Raw genomic sequence first — 20,626 nt, 5'->3', positions numbered from 1 at the left:
GAGTCAGAAGAAATGTAAAGAGTGACAAGAAGTTAAAATATTTGCAGTAAAAAAATTCAACAAATGTTATATAATAAATACCCATAGGATCCTTTGCTATTGCAGGTCTTGATGGTGGACTTGGGTCTCCTAATCCAACTTCATTTTCAGCTTTGACACGGAACTGGTATTCATGATCAGGAACCAGATTTGTAACCTTCATACGCCTCTCTGGGATTGGACTTTTGTTGATTGCAACCCATCTAAGAGATCGCTTCTCTTTCTTCTCCAATATATACCCTGTGATTGATTTTCCACCATCATCTTCTGGCACATTCCAAACGACAGTCATTTCTTCCTTGCTAACTTTAGTTATCTCAGGTGCATCCGGAGGGCCAGGTCTATTAAACTGTGTCTTAGCTACCATTGGCTTTGTTTCTGTTGGTGGACCGGTGCCTATTTTGTTTTCTGCTCGTACCCTGAAGATATATTCATTTCCTTCAATAAGACGAGTGACATTTGCACAATCGGTAATTATAGAATCGGAAAATATGGACCAGACCATTCTCTTACTTTCACACTTCTCTAGAACATAGTTTTGAATTTCGCAACCGCCATCATCTGCTGGTGGGTCCCAGCTGACTCTACACCTATCACTTGCAATGGCAGAGATCTTTAGGTTTCTGACTTCACTTGGTACATCCAAAACATTTACGGTAGCGTATGCTGTAAAGCTACCAGCTGGATTAGTTGCAGTGATTACATATTTGCCACTGTTATCACGTTTCGCTTTAATTACTGTGAGTTTGGATGTGTCCGTAGTTGTTTCAATCTTAGCTCTAGGTGATCTGCCAAGATCAATTGCATCTTTGTCCTTTACCCAAACAACGTCTGGTTGAGGTTTGCCTCTGAGAGTTGCCTCAATTCTGATGGTGTCACCTGCTTTTACAGTTAGCACTCCAGATAGCTTCAGGTCCAAGACTGGCTTCTGCATTTCTTGTTTAACAATAATATAATCTGTCTTCACCCAGTTGCTTTCACCACCTTCATTCTTAGTTTGAACTCTAAACTGATAGGTCTGATTCTCAATACAGCGGTCAGCCATGAAACTAGTGTCTTTAATACTTCCTTTGTGTAATCTTTCCCATTCATCTGAATCCTTTAACCTTCTTTCAACATGATAAGATAGGTTAGGACTGCCACCATCATAATCAGGTCTCCTCCAATTAAGCAAGACAAATGTCTTTCCTATATCAGCAACATGAAAATTTTCAGGTTCTCCAGGCCTTTCAACAGGATCTATGGCTAAGATTGGTGTTTTGGTTTCAATGGTTGGACCCAGTCCTACTTTGTTTTCTGCACACACGCGGAAGAAGTATTCACGATTTGTTGTAAGTGGAACTTTGACCACACGTTTAGTCAAATCAGATGAGATCACAGACCATCCTCTCTGGCTGGGTTGACGGTTTTCAGCTATGTAGTTAGTAATTTCTGAGCCTCCATTATCATCTGGATTTTCCCAGGAAAGCATGCAGGAATCTTTAGTGACATAGGCTACCTTGATGTTCTTGCAAGGGCCAGGCCTGTCAAGTACATTGACAGTAGTTGCAGCTTGGGCATGTCCACAGCTATTTTTAGCAACAATAATATATTTACCGTGGTCGGCTCTGGTTGCCTCTTTAATCAAGAGCTGTATAACAGGGTAGTCATTATTCATCTTTACACGTTTCTCATCAGAGAGTATTTTGCCTTCTGTTGACCATGTAATTTCTGGATCTGGTCGGCCTTTAACACGGCCAGTTATGTTAATAGTTTGTCCCACACGAACTGTGACCAGCTCACGACAAACAATGTCAAGTTCTAGCTCTGGAGGATGAAGGATGTCTTTTGTAATTACGGATTCTGGTAGTTCTCTTGGCTCACCTTCACCAACAATATTTTCAGCTTTTATGCGGAATCGATATTCATTACCTTCAATAAGTCCATGTACTCTAAAAGCACATTGCTCGATTAAATTATCTTTATTAATTCTATTCCACTGTGTCGTACTTGCTTTTTGACATTCTACAATATATCCTAAGATTGGGCTGCCACCATCCTTGGTGGGTTTTGTCCAGACTAAGTCAACAGATTCTCTCGTCTTGTCTTTGAGTTTAGGATTGATTGGTGGTCCAGGTGGTCTAATAGCACGCTTCGCTGAGACTGGATCAGAGATCGGTGATGGTTTACCTAGGCCAGCAATATTTTCAGCAAATATCCTGAATTCATACACATTTCCTTCAAAAAGTCCAACAGTTCTCATTTTTAGATCTAATACTGGCGTCTTATTCACTCGTATCCATTTACCAGTTGTTTCTCTGCGTTCCATAATGTAACCAATAATTGGGCTACCACCATCATACTTTGGTATGCCCCAGGAAACTGTTACAGCATTTTCTGTGATATCAAAAATCGCTGGTTTAGTGGGTGGGCCTGGAACATCGAACATGTACTTGGCAACAGTTGGCTTAGACTCTAGTGGTTCACCAATACCAATTTTGTTTTCTGCTCGAACACGCATAATGTATTCACATCCTTTCTGAAGACGTGGAATTTTAACTTGAGTGCTTGTGCTTCCAGAGCTAACTACACCCCAGGTTTCTTTCTTGGTTTCGCGTTTCTCAATAATGTAATTGATGACAGGACTTCCACCATCATCCTTCGGTGGACGCCAAGAGATAATCATGTGCTGTGGAGTTACTTCAAGGATATTGATTGGGCCAACAGGAGGACCGGGAACATCCAAGACTGTTAAGTGTAGTGCCACTGTCTTGCTGCCAGCTAAATTGGAAACAGTAAGTATATATTCACCAGTATGTTTTCTGGTACAATCTTTAATAGTAAGGACTGTTGAATAGTTGTCAGTATCGATTTTGTAACTGCCTTCTGATTTAAGCTCAGTATTGTCAGTGACCCACTTCGCTGAAGGAGGAGGAATACCTCTCATTAAAGCAGGAAGTCTGACTGTGCTGCCAGCTTTCACAACAAGACCTTCAATCAACTTTACATCAATATCCACTGATGGGGATACTATAAAACAAAAGCACATATGAAACAAATGAGTATCATGAAATATCAATGAATTGCAGATTGAAAGCAATGGAAAACACAAAGTAAATAATATGAGTCAGTGTAACTGACCTAATTTCTCCTGGCAGTGTATAGGTATTGTTGTATCTGGACGACCAAGCCCAGCTACATTTTGAGCTTTAACACGGAAGCTGTACATCTTTCCTTGTTCTAAACCAGTTACAACACATTCTGGTATGCTGACAGTTTTAAATGTAATCCAGTCTTGTGCTCCTTCTTCTTGGTATTCAACTAAAAATCCTGTGATTTCAGAGCCTCCATCACGATCTGGATAATTCCAAAGAAGAGACACTTCTGTCCTGTCGACATCAACATGGTGTAAGTTCTTCGGTGGTCCAGGTGGAGCTACAAAAATAAGATGATAACATGATAATTTTGCTGTTATGAGCTGGTACAGAAGTTGTGAGCTTGACTGAGTGAAATGTTAATATCAGCAAATAAGAACTTACATATTGGATTAAGTGCCTTTATAGGTTTCGTTGAGTCAATGAAGCTACTTCTACCGTATTGATTTTCAGCAGCCACACGGAACAAATATTGAGTGCCTTCCATTAAGTACTTGGCCATAATGCTGTGCTTTTTGGTTGTGGATGAGACAGGGACCCAACGAGGATCTGCAACATCTCTTTTCTCAATTATATAGTTTGAGATAACAGCACCGCCATTGTCTTCTGGTTCCTTCCAAGTCAGATAGCATGAATCGTTTCTAACTTCACTAATATTCAGGTTACGCGGTGGTCCAGGTTTGTCTGAAAATAATTAATGTATTCTTAATATTGTAATTACTGGAAAAAAGACAAATAGATCAAGATTGTGTTAAGTTAAATCAACAGAGTGTTCCGACAATCTTTGTGCTCCAGCTGTATTACCTAATACTGTAACTATACACGTAGCACTCTTGCTTCCAGCTTCATTTTCAGCTGTGAGTGAATAACTCCCACTGTCACCTCTAACTGTATTACGGATTTCAAGCTTGCTGCGAACGGGAGTAATTTCAATATCAGCTTTCAGTGGGACTTCCATGTCATTCTTTTTCCATGTGATCTTTGGAAATGGCATTCCCTTTATGGTTGCACTGAGGGTTAAAGTAGTTCCTGCTTTTAGGTTTACATTTCGAGTCATATTAGCATCCACAAACAATTCAGGTGCCTCTGCAAAAGGAAGAAAAAGCTTTTGAGTGAACAGACAACCACAAGAACAGGGTTAATAGTAAAGTTCATTAATGTGGAACGATCCACATTGTATTCCTGTCACACACTCACCAAGCCTGTCTTTTGCTTGAACTGGATCGCGGACATAAGCCGGATCTGACGCGCCAGCCTGATTGACTGCCATCACCCGGAATTTGTATGTATTGCCTTCAGTAAGACCCGTCACCTTAAAATGAGTGTCAGGACAGGAATCCGGCGTTTGATTTGCTTTCTTCCACTCTTCGTCACCAACTTTCTGGAACTCCACTAAGTAACCTAATATTTTTCCTTTTCCATCATGGCGTGGAGGTAGCCAAGATAAATCAACAGTAGATTTAGTGTAGTCCACTGCTTCAGGGTTAATGGGTGGGCTTGGTTTGACTGAACAAAAATAGTTAAAAATATGGTTATTATAAACCCAAATGCATACATTACAGAAGTTATTTTGAAGGAAAAAAGAAATTGAGTGTATGTTTCATATACCAATTGGATCTTTTGCAAAGATGGGCTTTGATGGCGGACTAGGATCACCAACTCCTATTTCGTTTTCTGCAGAAACACGGAATTCATATTCACAGCCTTCAAGCAGGTCAGTTACTTTGTACTGAGTGTCTGGATAAATTGGCTCCCTGGTTACTCTTGCCCAGCGATTGGACATGGTTTCTTTCTTTTCCACAATATATCTCATGATAGGCTTGCCGCCGTCACGTGGTCTATTCCAAATCACCACAGCAGAGTCCTTGGTAATATCCTTTATAATTGGTTGTTCTGGTGCTTCAGGGACCCCTTTAGAGAAAATAATAAAACCGGAATAAGAAAGAAAAAACGAAGATTTCTCCCTCATTCTTAATGTTTTACAAGCTTGTTGATAAAATAGGAACGGGACACCTTTATTGCGTGCAACACTTATAACTAAAACGATTTAATAGCAGAACCATAAAATATTTACTTCATATGAAATCAGAATTCAACCTTACTTTTGGTGGGCCTAGTTATGGGAAAATGCAAGATTCTTAATTTACTGTTCTGAGCATTTGCTTGTTTTTTTATTGTGCTTAATATATTAACTAGGAAATTCTAAAGTCAAACACTTACTAAAACGATCTTTAGCTTTCATTTCTTCTGAAAGCAATGGATCACTGATTCCATACATATTTTCAGCATAGATACGAATTATGTACTCTCTACCCTCAATTAATTTCGGAACTTTGCAAGTCGTTTTAGTAGTTGAGGAAGTAACAGGCATCCAAAGTTCTCGGTTTGTATCTCTTTTTTCAACAATATAATTAGTAATTATACTGCCTCCATCATCCAGTGGCGGTTTCCAGGAAATAACCATGTGATCTCTGTGAACTTCATTGAACTCAACTGGGCCAACTGGAGGTTGTGGACGATCTGGAAAAAAAAAACATTTTGTTTCAATCCTGTTTCCTATTTACAAGATTTTAAACCGAAGAAGAAGAAAAATAACTAACTTACCAACAACAGTCACTTGACAAAGACCCTTTCGTGCCCCTGTGTTGTTCTCCACAACCACACAGTATTTACCCGAGTCATCACGAACACCTTTTTGAATCCCCAGACACAGTTTTGACGGTGTAGTGTTTATCTTTAGGCGACCAGTTTCTTCAACTGCAACATCATCCTTCAACCAAGAAACCTTTGGAGCAGGTTTCCCTTTATATTTCCCTGTCAGGCTGAAAGATTCACCGACGCGCACAACAAACTTGTCGCGGAAGTCCAGCTCAAGTGTCGGTGGTTCTAAAGATAATAAGACAGTTAGTGCCTTTCTGGGAGAAAATAGATATTTCTGAAAACATTTTTGAAAGGAACCTTACCAAGTTCATCCTTGCAAGTTATTGGTTTTGTGCAGAATGATGGTTTGCCCTGTCCAACTTCGTTAACAGCACTGACACGATACTCATAAGTGTCACCTTCCTTTAATCCACTATGATTAAAAATCCGATCCATCAATTTCTCTTTAGTGAGCCTGATGAACCGTTCTTTGCCAATAAGACGGCCCTCAAGAATGTACATTGTAACGTCCGCACCACCGTCGTATTTAGGAGGGTTCCATTTCAAGCTAACTGATTGCTTCGTGACTGCTGTTACTTCAAGATCTTCAGGGCGTTCAGGGACAGCTGCGAGTTAGTTAGGAAAAATACATTAAAATTAATGTATTCAGTGGTTACAATTGATTTCTTTAATACTTAAAAATGGGGGAAAAGCATGTAACTGGAAAGATTACTTACACATTGGTTCTTTAACCATAGTTTCTTGTGCTGTCTGCACCCATGGGCCCATGCCTATGATATTTTCAGCAGCAATTCTAAAGAAATAACTATTTCCTTGAATTAGACCCTGAACAATAGCATTCTGCCTTGTGACTGTGTATGTGACAGGGGACCAGCCTCGTCGTTCAGTTTCACGTTTTTCAATGATATAATTGGTGACAGCAGATCCACCATCATCATCCGGAATGAACCAGTTCAATTTGCAAGAATCATTTGTCAGGTTTTCACAGCGGAAAGGTTCACCAACTGGCCCAGGAACATCTGCAATAAAAATATATTAATTTTACTTACATTCTTAAGAAAGGTTGATTGCATGGAGTGTAAAATCAGAAAGTAAGAATACTTACCTAAAACATCAACAAGAATTGTCTTTCTTCTTTCACCTCCTGCATTCTTTGCAATGAGATTGTACACACCTTGATGCTTTCTCTGACAATTCTTAATGACAAGAGCAGAACTGATAACTGTCGTTTCAATTGTAGCTTCTCCTGGTATTGGTTTTTCATCTCTTTGCCATGTGATCTCTGGTGGCGGTTTACCTGACACATATGCCAACATACGAATGACACCACCAGCATGCACCACAATTCTGTCTCGCATGCTAGCATCCAAGGTAATGTCTGGAATGACTAGAATAAATAAAAATATAATGATATCAATTAATATCATTGTCAAAGTAATACAGAAGAAATGCAAGAAAAGTCTTTATTTTTTTTACCTGTTCTATCCTTGACTTCAATGACGTCAGAAACATCCCCTGGATCACCAACTCCAGCAGCATTTACTGCTCTTACTCTAAATCTGTACAAACTGCCTTCCTTAAGTCCTGGTACAACAAACCTTGTGCCTCTAATTTCTTTGTCTTTTACCTGTGAAGAAACAGCACAAAAGGCAAACATATTAGCCAAGACTGAGCAAGAGAGACTGGAGCAAGAAAACTATGATGCTAGATTTCTGGCCTTTCCACACTGCGCGAGAATTTGTGCCTTCCTTTGAAGGTGAAATAAGTCCTGTGCTGACAATAGATGCACTAACATGTGCATTGCCAGCAGTTGTCATGGACGTGAAGTGCATTTCAATCTCAACAACTAAATTCAGCAACAGCTGGAGGAGCTGGTGCTGGACTTCGAGGTTGATCTTCTCATGTGGGAGGGTCTGGGAGAGTCATGTGACCAAGTGAAAGCAAACCAAAAAAGATTTCTGGGGCAGCGGCTAGGGAAATTGGTGGAGTGATGGATAGGGGTGGGAATGTAGTGCAGAAGGGGACAGAAGTAAATGGGGTCTTTAGGGACTTCTACGAGGAACTGTACCGGTCGGAACCTCCGATGGGGAGAGGGGGGATGGAGAGCTTCATGAACAGGCTATGTTTCCCAAGGGTTCAAGAGGAGCTGGTAGAGGTGCTGGGGGCGCCGATAGAGTTGGAGGAGCTAGTCAGGGGGATTGGACAAATGCAGTCAGGTAAGGTGCCGGGGCCGGACGGGTTCCCGGTGGATTTTATAAAAAGTATGCAGATCTGGTGGGCCCCCTGTTGGTGCGAGCCTTCAATGAGGCATGGGAGGGGGGGGCATTGCCCCCGACAATGTCGCGGGCACTGATCTCTCTGATCCTGAAGCGGGATAAGGACCCCTTGCAGTGTGGATCATACAGGCCTATCTCGCTCCTCAATGTTGACGCTAAGTTGCTGGCGAAGAACCTGGCCACCAGGATAGAGGACTGTGTGCCGGGGTGATACACGAGGATCAGACAGGATTTGTCAAGGGACGGCAACTCAACACGAATGTGCGGAGACTGCTAAATGTTATTATGATGCCGGCAGTGGAGGGGGAGGTGGAGATAGTGGTGGCGCTGGATGCGGAGAAAGTGTTTGATAGAGTTGAGTGGGGGTACCTGTGGGAGGTGCTGGAGCGGTTTGGATTCGGGGAGGGATTCATCAAATGGGTGAGGCTGCTCTACGCGGCTCCGATGGCAAGTGTAGTTACCAATGGAAGGAGATCGGAGTACTTTAGGCTCTACCGTGGGACCAGGCAGGGGTGCCCCCTGTCCCCCTTGCTCTTTGCACTGGCGATTGAACCTTTGGCTATGGCGTTGAGGGAGTCAGGGAGATGGAGGGGTCTGGTGCGGGGTGGGGAGGAACATCGTGTATCGCTGTATGCGGCCGACCTGCTGTTGTATGTGGCGGATCCAGAAGGGGGAATGCCGGGGGTGATGGAGCTGTTAGCGGAATTTGGGGGCTTCTCGGGCTATATGTTAAATTTAGGCAAGAGCGAGGTATTTGTAGTACACCCGGGTGATCAGGAGGAGGGAATTGGGAGACTCCCATTTAAGAGGGCAGTGAAGAGTTTCAGATACCTGGGGGTGCAGGTGGCTAGGAGTTGGGGGACTCTCCATAAGCTTAATTTTACCAGGCTGGTGGAGCAGATGGAGGAGGAATTTAAAAGGTGGGACGTGGTGCCGCTATCGTTGGCGGGTAGAGTGCAGTCCGTCAAAATGACGGTTCTCCCGAGGTTCTTGTTCCTTTTTCAGTGTTTACCCATCTTTATCCCTAGGGCCTTTTTTAGAAGGGTGACTAGCAGCATCATGAGCTTTGTTTGGGCGCATGGGACCCCGAGGGTGAAGAGGGTCTTCTTGGAGCGGGGTAGAGATGGGGGGGGGCTGGCGTTACCCAATCTCTCGGGGTATTATTGGGTGGCCAATGTGTCGATGGTGCGCAAGTGGGTAATGGAGGGGGAGGGGGCAGCATGGAAACGGATGGAGAGGGCGTCCTGTGGAGATACAAGCCTGGGGGCCCTGGTAACGGCGCCGTGGCCGCTCCCTCCTACGAGGTATACCACGAGTCCGGTGGTGGCGGCTACCCTCAAGATTTGGGGGCAGTGGAGGTGACATAGGGGAGAAGTGGGGGGCTCGATGGAGGCTCCGTTAAGGGGGAACCATAGGTTCGTCCCGGGGAACATTGATTGGGGATTTCAGGGTTGGCACAGAGCAGGCATCAGACAGCTGAGGGACCTGTTTATTGATGGGAGGTTTGCGAGCCTGGGGGAGCTGGAGGAGAAATTTGGGCTCCCCCCGGGAAACATGTTCAGGTATCTGCAGGTAAAGGCATTTGGTAGACGGCAGGTGGAGGGATTCCCTTCGCTTCCCGCGAGGGGGGTGAGTGACAGGGTGCTTTCGGGGGTCTGGGTCAGAGAGGGGAAGATATCTAATATCTACAAGGTTATGCAGGAGGCGGAGGAGGCGTCAGTAGAGGAGCTGAAAGCTAAGTGGGAGGGGGAACTGGGGGAACAGATCGAAGACGGGACATGGGCTGATGCCCTGGAGAGGGTTAACTCTTCCTCCTCATGTGCGCGGCTTAGCCTCATCCAATTCAAGGTGCTGCATAGGGCCCACATGACTGGGACTAGGATGAGTAGGTTCTTTGGGGGTGAAGACAGGTGTGTCAGGTGCTCGGGGAGTCCAGCGAACCATGTCCATATGTTCTGGGCATGCCCGACACTGGAGGAGTTCTGGAAGGGGGTGGCGAGGACGGTGTCGAGGGTGGTAGGATCCAGGGTCAAGCCAGGATGGGGACTCGCGATTTTTGGGGTTGGGGTGCAGCCGGGAGTGCAGGAGGCGAAAGAGGCCGGTGTGCTGGCCTTTGCGTCCCTAGTAGCCCGGCGAAGGATCTTGCTACAATGGAAGGATGCGAGGCCCCCAAACGTGGAGACCTGGATCAATGACATGGCGGGTTTCATTAAGCTAGAGAAGGTCAAATTCGCCCTGAGAGGGTCAGTACAAGGGTTCTTTAGGCGGTGGCAACCTTTCCTCGACTTTCTGGCTCAACGATAGGGTACGGGGACAGTAGCAGCAGCAACCCGGGGGGAGGGGGAAGGGGGAGGGAAAAGGGGGGGGGAACGATGACTATGTTTGTTTATTTAATTTAAATTTATTTTTGAGTTCTTTTGTTGTTTATTGGGGTTGGGGGGGTGGGGGGATGTGATACATGCGTCGATACGGTCTGGGGGATGTTACAGTTATTATGGGTTATTTTGTTGCATTTCATTGTTTGTCATTATGTTTTATATTTTATGTACAAAATTCCAATAAAAATTATTTAAAAAAAAAAGATTTCTGGGGCACTTCAGAACTTGAGGCCTTCAGTTGCTTCAGCAGTACCCAGAGGAGCCTAAGGCTAATGGAGCAGAATTGCCATTGTAGGTCGAAGTGACTTCAGCTTAACTTTTGTTTCACACTCATTGTATGGCCCTGTCAATGGGAGAAGTTGCAGTGGGGTTGATACTGAGCCATTAAATGATCAGGTGCATCAGATTTGGGAACTCTTAAGGCCTGTTCTGGCAGATTACAATTCAGTTTTGCTCTGTCTATCCTGCACCTGGCAAAGGCATAGGATAGAAACCAGAAAGGTAGCCCTATATTTAATATATACCAAACCATTATTGATGCATTTACCTTTTCCCATTCTTCCTTTCCTTCCTCTTTAAATTCAACAAAATAACCAGTAATCTTAGATCCACCATCTTTTGTTGGTGGAGCCCATTCAAGGTCTACAGTTGACTTTGTCCAGTCTGTCACCTTAGGGAATGGAGGGCCAGGTGGTGCTGTTTATTAAAAAAAATAACATTCGTAACAAACTATCAAACACATTTGGTTAATCTATTACATTTCTTTGTTTGTTGACGCTACTTGCTTGTTGATTCTATTACTTTACATTAATAAAAATGTTTCCAAGATTACATTGCTTTACTTATGAGTAGCTAATAGTGTTAGAAGTTAGGATAGTTGGTTTCTAGGAATGTGAAAATAGTTTACACTAGTTTATTAATATTTACAGATGTCTCCCACATATAAAAGTTTGAAAACTCTAAGCAAAAATGTATGCGTACCTATGGGATCTCTTGCTCTCACTGGGTCAGAAGGCTGGCTTGGGGGTCCAACGCCTGCTGCATTGATGGCGTACACACGGAATTGATAGTCTGAGCCTTCAATAAGACCAGTTACTTGATGGGATACCCCAAGTGGCATAATCCTAATTGGATCACGATTTACTCTATTCCATCTCTTCCCGGTGGTCTCTTTACGCTCCAACCAGTAGCCAGTTACTGGAGAACCACCATCATATTCTGGTTCTTCCCAGTTGACGAACATAGAATTGCAGGTCACACTACTTATAGTTGGTTTGTCACAAGCTCCAGGTACAGCTTTAAAAAAATATACATTTCATTGGTATTTTCCAAATCTACAAAAGGAGGTAACCTGAGTATATTCTGACAGTCATTTTGAAATTAAAGGTGGAATATTTAATGCTCAAAAAATATTCAAGCACTCGAGCACAAAATTCAAATAACTTTTGTTAGGGAATGCAGAGGATTATACAGGCTGAACAATAACTAGTACAAATTTTAACTTAAGAATTTTTTCTCAACAATAAACTGTCTTGTACTACTAGATATAAACTTCGAACTCAGGATCAACAATTTTACTGTCCATTGTTAAATGTGAAGAATTAAACAGTGTGGATGCATCTGCAAAAATCAGAAATAACAAATTATGGAATATCAGGAGGAAATGTGTTTCAATACATACTAAACAGGTTTCTTGCTGTCTCTGGTTCACTGTCAAGAGGCGCACCAACACCGTATTTATTCTGAGCCATGATACGGAATACATATTCGTGTCCTTCCAATAACCTGGGTACTGTGCAAATGCACTCTTTAACATTATTGGTAACTTGAATCCAGGTCTTCCGATTTGCTTCTTTCTTTTCAACAACGTAGTTAGTGATCTTGGAGCCACCGTCATCTTTTGGAGGGAGCCATGATAAGGTCATCTGTTCAGCACTAATTTCTTCAAACTTAATAGGACCAACTGGAGGACCAGGGCGGCCTAAGTATTAAAACAAGTCAAAATATAAATAGTTTCAATTACACTAGCTATGGCAAGTGACAGGAATTCAGTTATAATTGCATTGCCAAAATTAGGAATAAAGAGATAAATTATAAAAGTCATTACCAAGAACATTAAGTCTCATTTCCTTAGAAGCGGCTCCAAGATTGTTTTTAGCAGTCAAGGTGTAAAGACCAGTGTCCTTTCGGAGGGACTGATGAATTAGTAAAGTACAACCATCCTCAGTCACAATTTTGTTGACGTGTTGATCATATTCTACTTTATATTTTTCTTCTGGTTTATTGACAGGTGCTTTGTACCATGTCAAAGTTGGGAATGGTGTGCCCTTGACTTTGGCTATAATGCTGATATCTGTATTTTGTTCTGCTTCTAAAAATTCTTTAAGTTCAATTTCAGGTGCACCTAGACATGAGAACATTTAGTACATATAAATTAGGCTTAAATTTGGCATGTTCTATTTTTACATTGGTGTGTTATGCTAAAATTGTGTCAGCACTTACATGTTTGGTCTTTCACAATGATAGGTCCAACAGGGTTACATGGTTTACTGGCACCAGCTTCGTTAACAGCTTTCACACGGAATTCATATTGTCCACCCTCTGTAAGATCTTCTACTGTAAACTTAGTTTCTTCCACATCACGTTTATTGCATTGCTTCCAGGTTTCCTTCCTTTGGCCAGTCGGATCCGAGGAAAGACTTTCAATAATGTAATGCGTTACTGGAGCCCCTCCATCTTTCTTTGGTGGCCTCCAAGTAAGTGAAACAGAATTCTTTGTAACCAAACCAACTCTGAGTTTTGTTGGAGGCTCAGGAGGATCTGAAATATAGAAGATAGTCAAAAAAAAAAACCAAAATGTATGTACTCTAAAATAAATTATACTGATCTCTGACTAGATAAGTTTTTAAAACTATAAACTTACGAATTGGATCTCTAGCCCTAGTCCTCTGAATGGTTTCGACTGGTGCCCCAATGCCAAATCGATTTTCTGCCCGGACGCGGAAGAAGTACTCTTGACCTTCAACAAGGTCAGGCACAACAAATGTTGTGCCTGCACAGGCAGCGTTCGCTTTTACCCAAGCCTTTCCTTCCACAGTCTTTTTCTCCACAACGTAGCATTTAATTCTATCTCCACCATCATTGTCTGGGGGCTTCCATGAGAGTCTGCAGGAGCTCCTTGTTATGTCACTGACTTTGAGATCTTTTGGTGGTCCTGGCATGTCTGTAACACACAAAAAATAATTAATTTAATAATCAAATTAAACTACGACAATTTATTCTCTTTCAAATACAATCCAACAATATAATGACATACCAAGTACATTTACTCTGACATTTAATGTCTTTTGTCCAGCCTTGTTCTTCGCAGTAATACTGTATCGACCAGAGTGACTTCTATTACATTCTGGAATAACCACGGTTGATTTATTTTTGATACTTTCCACCTATTAAAGACAACATTATTAACAATTAATCAGCAAGTAACATGCAAATTCAATTTCTACATTCCAAAATCTCCAACATACAACTGTAAAATAATCATTAACGATATTATTACCTGGGCATCAGCTGGGAGATTATGTCCTTCATCCTAGACAAACAGTAAAATATCAAATGTTACAAAATCTGTTTAATCCTTGTTTAGGAAGAACTATGATTAATGATGATTGATTTGTTCCATGTTAAGCTTTCCCCCAATTATTTTTCTCAAGATCCCATACTTGATGAGTCCATACAGGACCTTCAGCCAGGGCCTGCATAATGGTTCCATTCATCTTGACCCAGTGATGACTTAAAACAACTTCAAACAAGGAAATAACTAATCTGGCCAAAACCACAAACACATCAATTTAGAGGTGATAGCTGGGAGGGATCATAGTTTGTGAAAGACAACTAGTATTTAATGAATGGAAACTACCTTACAAATCACAGAATTGTTACAGTGTGGAAGGAGGCCATTCAGCTCACCATGTCTCTACTGGCTCCCGAAATGAGCAATTCACTTTGTGCCATTCTCCTGCCTTTCCCGTAATCCTGCACATTCTTCCTTTTCAGATAACAATTTCATTCTCCTTTGAATGCTTCAATTGAATCTGCCTCCACCACAATCTCAGGCAGTGCATTCCAAACCTTAACCATCATTGTGTGACTTGGACATCCCGGATTAGATGTACAGCCCACTCAAAACTAAAGCTAATTCAGAATGGGGTGGGAGCTGGGAGCAGGTAATGGGAGCTGGTAGCCATTGCAGTCAATGCCAACAGTCTAACCCAGAGAATCTGGATGCCATAGCAGTTTAATGACCTCACACAAATAGCCATGATAACTGAATACATCTTCACATGTCACATTCTGCGAACTATACCATTCAGCCTCACACACTGCTACATTTATCTCATTCCCTTCACTTGCCTTCCAACAATTTTGATTATCATGACTCTTCTCTCACATTCATCGTGTTCCTTCACCCACACATATTTAGAGTTGCTATAAGCCATACACCATATATTCTAGCTTACACACAGTGCCATCTTTTCAGTCTGTTGATGGTGTAGATATACACCCTTGTTTTCCCCCGTCCTCACCACAAACCTTCCCTTCTGCCTTAATGCCCAAGAACTGCCGCTGTCCAGACAGTAACGTGGAAGGCTGAGGCCTAGATGGACAAAAACTAAAGAGGAAGAAACTCCATCATTCAATTAAAACCCGTAGCCACCGACTCAGATACTGACAAACCTGACATTTAGAGGGTAGCATAGAGGCAAGATCTGCAAGGGGTGAGTCAATGGGCATGTAAGGGCTACCAGGAGGAAAAGGTCTCATGGCTTCCTCCTGGATAGCGATGTAGCAAACAGATTCTTCTGCAGAAGAGACGAAGACTTAAATGAGGTGACCTACAGAAAAAAAGCTGATGAATAGTTACCCAACACTGGCCTGCCAGACAGCCTGCTGCCCATCAGACAAGGAGCATGGAGGAATCCAATTCCAACTAGGCACAGATGTTTGCACAGAGTGTGTAGCCCTTCATTATGAAGGTGGTGGCTAACTCCATGCAAACACTTGTGAACCTGACCATGAGGTAGTCTTCGTTGACCAATGCCTCAGCTTCCATTACAATACAAGCAGAGTCACCCAAAACCAAGGTATTGCAGTGGAAGCCTAGAGTGAGGACATGAAATCAAAGCTTGTTGCTGTGAAAGTGCTGAACAAGGATGATTGTTTGAGAACTTTATGGTTTTGTTGGATCAAGTTGGTATGAAATTGTTATTTTGTTGTGATTTTTATTTCAGCCTTGTCGCCAAGAGGACACAGTGCTAGTCAGTGGCAGAGGGAAGATAAGGGCCGTGATTTAGCAGCTTTGTCACACCTGGCAAGAATCCATGCAAGCCGATTCAATCGCGGGAGCAGCCTAAATTGGGAACCTCACTAGGTACCAAGTGGTTTCCAAACAAACTGGCTCCTTCCTGTTGGCAGATTCCGGAACTCGCTTAGGCATGGTGAGAAAACAATAATCACCAATCAAGGCCAATTTCCATGTCATTAACAAGATGGTCGCCCAATCTAATGGCCTACAGGGATCTAATGGGCTCGTCAGCAAGAGGACCCCTGACAACGATTAGTACTGGCCACACAAAAGAGTTCCAGGTGGATTAGCACCTGGAGGGTCTCACAGGACGTTGGAGGCCCCTGAATGGTCAGGGAAGGATGACACCCGGGCACCTTGGCACTGTACCTTGGAACTGTCACCCTGGAACTGCCAAGGTTCCAAGGTAGCACTGCCAGGCCGGCAGGAGCACTGACAGATTGCCAGAACATCAGTGTCGGTGGCACTGCCAAGGGTCCAGGCCAGAGGTAGCAATGCCCATGAGAGGAGGCATAAGGGGGGTATGGAGGATGGGAGCAAAAGGGTGGTTATGGGTGGCCTCTGGAATGTTGGAGGGTACAGCATGGGGGTCCTGGAAAGGGGGGAGGCTATAAGCGGGTGCGGATGGTCTGAAAACCAGGATCCTCTGACCCCATGATGGGGTGTCCTCACTGGATGGGGAGGGTTATGTGCCAATGCCCATGTGTGTGGGGTGGCACTGCCCATCGGTGGGCAGTGTGGGGGACCCTCAAACTCGTTCAGAGATCGGGGGAGTCACTCTTCTAAAATGGCCATACTATCTCCGAGGAGCCGGTCTGGCAAGCCAACTCAGCTCCCGAGGGCTGAAAATAATTAAGTGTGGGTTTGCTCAGAGAAGAACTCGCTAGGACCCAAAACCGTTCGATAGCGGTCAGGAGCTCACAAATGCGGCCATCGAGGAGCTCACAGGAAATCTCCCTCGCTACGGCACTTGGAACTTGTCCTGTTAAATCGTGCCCAAGATGTGTGATTCTTGCAGAATGGGGATTTGAGTTTATGCTCAGTGGAACTGTGGTAAAACGAGGTGATCACTGAGAGCCTGGGCAGAAAGATAATTTGTTGGTTGCCTGTACTTCAGCTGCTCAATTGTTCCCTGGTGCAAGGGTTATACCTTCGTGATGTGAGGGTACAAGTGTAATAATAATAATAATCTTTATTGTCACAAGTAAGTTTACATTAACACTGCAATGGTTATTGTGAAAAGCCCCTAGTCGCCACATTCCGGGTTCACAGAGAGAGAATTCAGAATGTCCAAATTACCTAACAAGCACGTGTTTTGGGAATGTATTGAGATACGTGCTCTGACGGATACTATTGAGCCCTCAGGTGTGCCCAGGCAGTGAATATATTTACTGAGTACTCCAATGGCCTGATCTTTGATGTTTTGTGCATGGCTCTCATGATCGATATGTGTTTGGGTTATGCAGCAGATTCATGAACCAACTTTTAGACTAAGAGCCCTTTTCGTCCTGCAGGTACCCTTGGGCTCAATATGGTGGCTCAAATGCTGAGAGAGCAGTGGACAGGCACAAAATGAATGCATCCTGACTGCTGTCAGCAAAGTGAGCATTGAAATGCATGATATGCTGAGGATGGTCAACTGCACATTCAGTAAGCAGCAGCTTTTGAGGTTGCAGTACATCTCAACTCTTAAGATATGTCAGCCACAAAACCATGCAATTGCAGTCGAAGGTGCCCTGCACCATGGGGAAATCTGCTACCCTGCCAAAGTCATGTGCATTCTCTACGTACCTACCTACCTTCCTGTGGTCAGAGAGAAGACAATGAACTCCTTTTTATTGGCAAAAACAGCTACTGGCCGCACTGTTCACGCCCAGTTCTGAGATTACAGGTCTGCCTGCAAACAATGGCAGACTTCCATAAACATTTCCTTCACAAAACAGAGTAGATGTATATGCCACTCCTGTCTTGGGTAAAGGTAAAAAAAAATGCTCCTGCATTGATAAGGTCTCCTGTTGAGAAACCATCTTCTCTCTCTGTGAAGATTACCCTCTTTGTTTTCACGACATTAATTGGGTGGCAGGCTAAGGTGACTACAGATGCATGACTGGAACAAAGTGGTCTGATTGAGGCACTTGAAGTCAGAACCAAGTCCTTCTCACTACACATGCAGTACCACTCCCTGTTGACTTCATCAATAAACTATGCGCCTGTGGAGGGTCCATCCTGCTGCTTAACGCATGCTCAGCTCTGCACGTTTAACAGAGGCATTAGCCAGAATACCAACTGGGAAAAGGGAAGAGCTGGCATCAAGTCAGCGTGTGATGTCATGATCTGTCTACTCTGTATAAACCTGGTGTAAGTTCAAAATGCCCGTGCCACTGATCTCTCCATAATGACATTTGGTACAGGCAATGCTGGAAATGCGCATACATGGCACAGACGTGTCTAAATGGAATCTGTAGTGCTGACATGCTGGACTCCATGGGGATGAGCTTTGCAGCCTAAATCTTCTGCCAGCATAAGATCAAGTACCACAAATAAACTTGTACTTAAACAGATCCATCCAGGAAGGAGGTGGGGAGGTAATATCCTAGGGCACTGTGACTTGTTTCAGCGTAATAGCTATGCAGAGATGCTCCTGCAATAGGGCAGCACAGTGGCGCAGTAGATAAACTGCAGCCTCACGCCGCCGAGGACCTGGGTTTGATCCCGGGTCACTGTCCGTGTGGAGTTTGCACATTCTCCCCGTGTCTATGTGGGTCGCACCCCCATAACTCAAAAAGATGTGCAGGATAGGTGAGTTGGCCACACTAAATTGCCCTTAATTGGAAAAGAAATTGGGTACTCTAAATTAAGAAAAAAGACAGATTTTCCTGTAAAATATCAGGTTCTGCTGTGAGAGCTAACTGGAATTTTTCCTGTTCAAATGTGAACCATAGCTCCTTGAGGTGAACATTTTTGAGCTGCATGAATTGAAATTTCATTATAAATATTTCACATTACATTGGTTTGATGTCATTCATTTGTGCATCATCGTTTGTTAATACTGGCTCAGTCAGAGCACTAAATGCACAGGCAGGCTTCATGGTTTGCACGCATCGATGTTCACAGGGGAGATATGGACATTTCTTTATTGTAGAAGAAACAATGTTATGTTTATTTATTCACTCTTTATTGAATGTTCATGTAAGTGTCCAGTGATGTACTCACCATTCTGTGACATGTTTGAACTTACAGATTCAACTGATGCTCCCTTCTATGCATTATAAAGAACATAAAGTCCCAGATCACTCTCAGCAGGGATAATTGATATTTTGCAAGTGAATTATCATAGAATTTACAGTGCAGAAGGAGGCCATTCGGCCCATTGAGTCTGCACCGGCCCTAGGAAAGAGCACCCTACCCAAGGCCAACACGTCCACCCTATCCCCATAATCCAGTAACCCCACCCAACACTGAGGGCAATTTTGGACACTAAGGGAAATTGATCATGGCCAATCCACCTAACCTGCACATCTTTGGACTGTGGGAGGAAACCGGAGCACCCGGAGGAAACCCACGCACACACGGGGAGAACGTGCAGACTCCGCACAGACAGTGACCCAAGCCGGGAATCGAACCTGGGACCCTGGAGCTGTGAAGCAATTGTGCTGTCCACAATGCTACCGTGCTGCCCTATTCTGATGTGTTGGGCAGGCTGAGTCGATGTGGACTGCACTTGATGCGGTGTAGAGAGACAGACCTCCAACACTTGATAAGATGCAACACGATTTTATTTAACGTCTTAACTATTATACATGTTCAACTGTGAGTTGACACTATGCTGACTTGACTGGAGACCTAGTACTAGCCTGACCAGACTTACTAGCTACCACATGGTGTTTGCACTGGCTAGCTCACGAACTCTGACTGTCTCAGTGGCTGGGTCCCCAGAGAGCGGGAAACCTAGTGCCCTCTGGCTTTATAGTGGTAGTATCCTGTCTGGTGATTGGCTGCTCTGTTCTGTGTGCTTATTGGTCATCCTGGGTGTCACTCACTGCCTGTCTGCACTCCATTATATACATAGATGTATATTATGACAAACTCAAAGGCCTGGAAAGTCTCTACCAGCCACTCTGAGATAGACACACCCGTGGACAGTACTGACACTGTTCTTTAGGCCCCTCATTTTCTTACCTTGTCTGACTATTCCCACCACTCCCCACCACACTCAGGATGCCAGGCACTTTCCAAATCACTCCTCCATGCTCCCGACCTCACTCTCTGCCCTCACTTGGAATACCCTTCCACTCCTCCATATCCAAGCCCTCATCACCAAGTAGCCACCTAAAATGGTATCCAGCAAGGGATGCTGGGAAAAGTGCTCAAGGGTATGGACAAGCAGGCTGTAGAGCACATCAAACAAAGGTGCAGCAAAAGGCTTTACAGACTTTAAACGATTTCACAGGTTGATGTGAATAACATAAGTAAAAGGCCATCTCCAGGCCATCCCAGGATCAATCCTGTTAATCACACTTGTTTACCAGACACAGCGGCACCTAACTTCCTTATTTGGAAAGCTTTCATGTATTCAACACCTTCAAGCATGGCCACTGAATGCCCACCCCAAAATTGATGTGGCAGCCCCTGATTGGACTTGATCGATCCGGCTGATCGAGCCCTGATTAATTGATTGGCAAACGACACAGAGACCGCCCTCCAAAACAGTCCTGAAATTCAAACAGCATAAAAGTTGCTGCATGGATTCATTCTTTCTCTTGGAGCAGCAAT

General features: G+C 43.7%; 1 protein-coding gene across 1 annotated transcript in view; it reads right to left on the bottom strand.

Annotated features, from left to right (window-relative positions):
- Positions 1–20,626, bottom strand: part of LOC119961858 (titin-like) — a 408,409-nt gene that overhangs the window by 82,071 nt on the left and 305,712 nt on the right. Inside the window, 20 exon segments of the mRNA XM_038789292.1 lie at positions 82–3,048; positions 3,160–3,453; positions 3,558–3,857; positions 3,978–4,259; positions 4,371–4,679; positions 4,782–5,084; positions 5,394–5,693; positions 5,778–6,059; positions 6,137–6,439; positions 6,551–6,853; positions 6,940–7,221; positions 7,311–7,461; positions 11,036–11,184; positions 11,470–11,784; positions 12,170–12,469; positions 12,596–12,892; positions 12,991–13,308; positions 13,412–13,711; positions 13,805–13,934; positions 14,048–14,080. Coding sequence (XP_038645220.1) covers positions 82–3,048; positions 3,160–3,453; positions 3,558–3,857; positions 3,978–4,259; positions 4,371–4,679; positions 4,782–5,084; positions 5,394–5,693; positions 5,778–6,059; positions 6,137–6,439; positions 6,551–6,853; positions 6,940–7,221; positions 7,311–7,461; positions 11,036–11,184; positions 11,470–11,784; positions 12,170–12,469; positions 12,596–12,892; positions 12,991–13,308; positions 13,412–13,711; positions 13,805–13,934; positions 14,048–14,080 — 7,918 coding nt within the window.

This window comes from Scyliorhinus canicula, chromosome 2 (genome assembly GCF_902713615.1).
Source record: "Scyliorhinus canicula chromosome 2, sScyCan1.1, whole genome shotgun sequence".
NCBI classification, from domain to species: domain Eukaryota; kingdom Metazoa; phylum Chordata; class Chondrichthyes; order Carcharhiniformes; family Scyliorhinidae; genus Scyliorhinus; species Scyliorhinus canicula.
The sequence above is the reverse complement of the archived record's forward strand: the minus strand, read 5'-3'. Positions and strand labels throughout refer to the sequence as shown.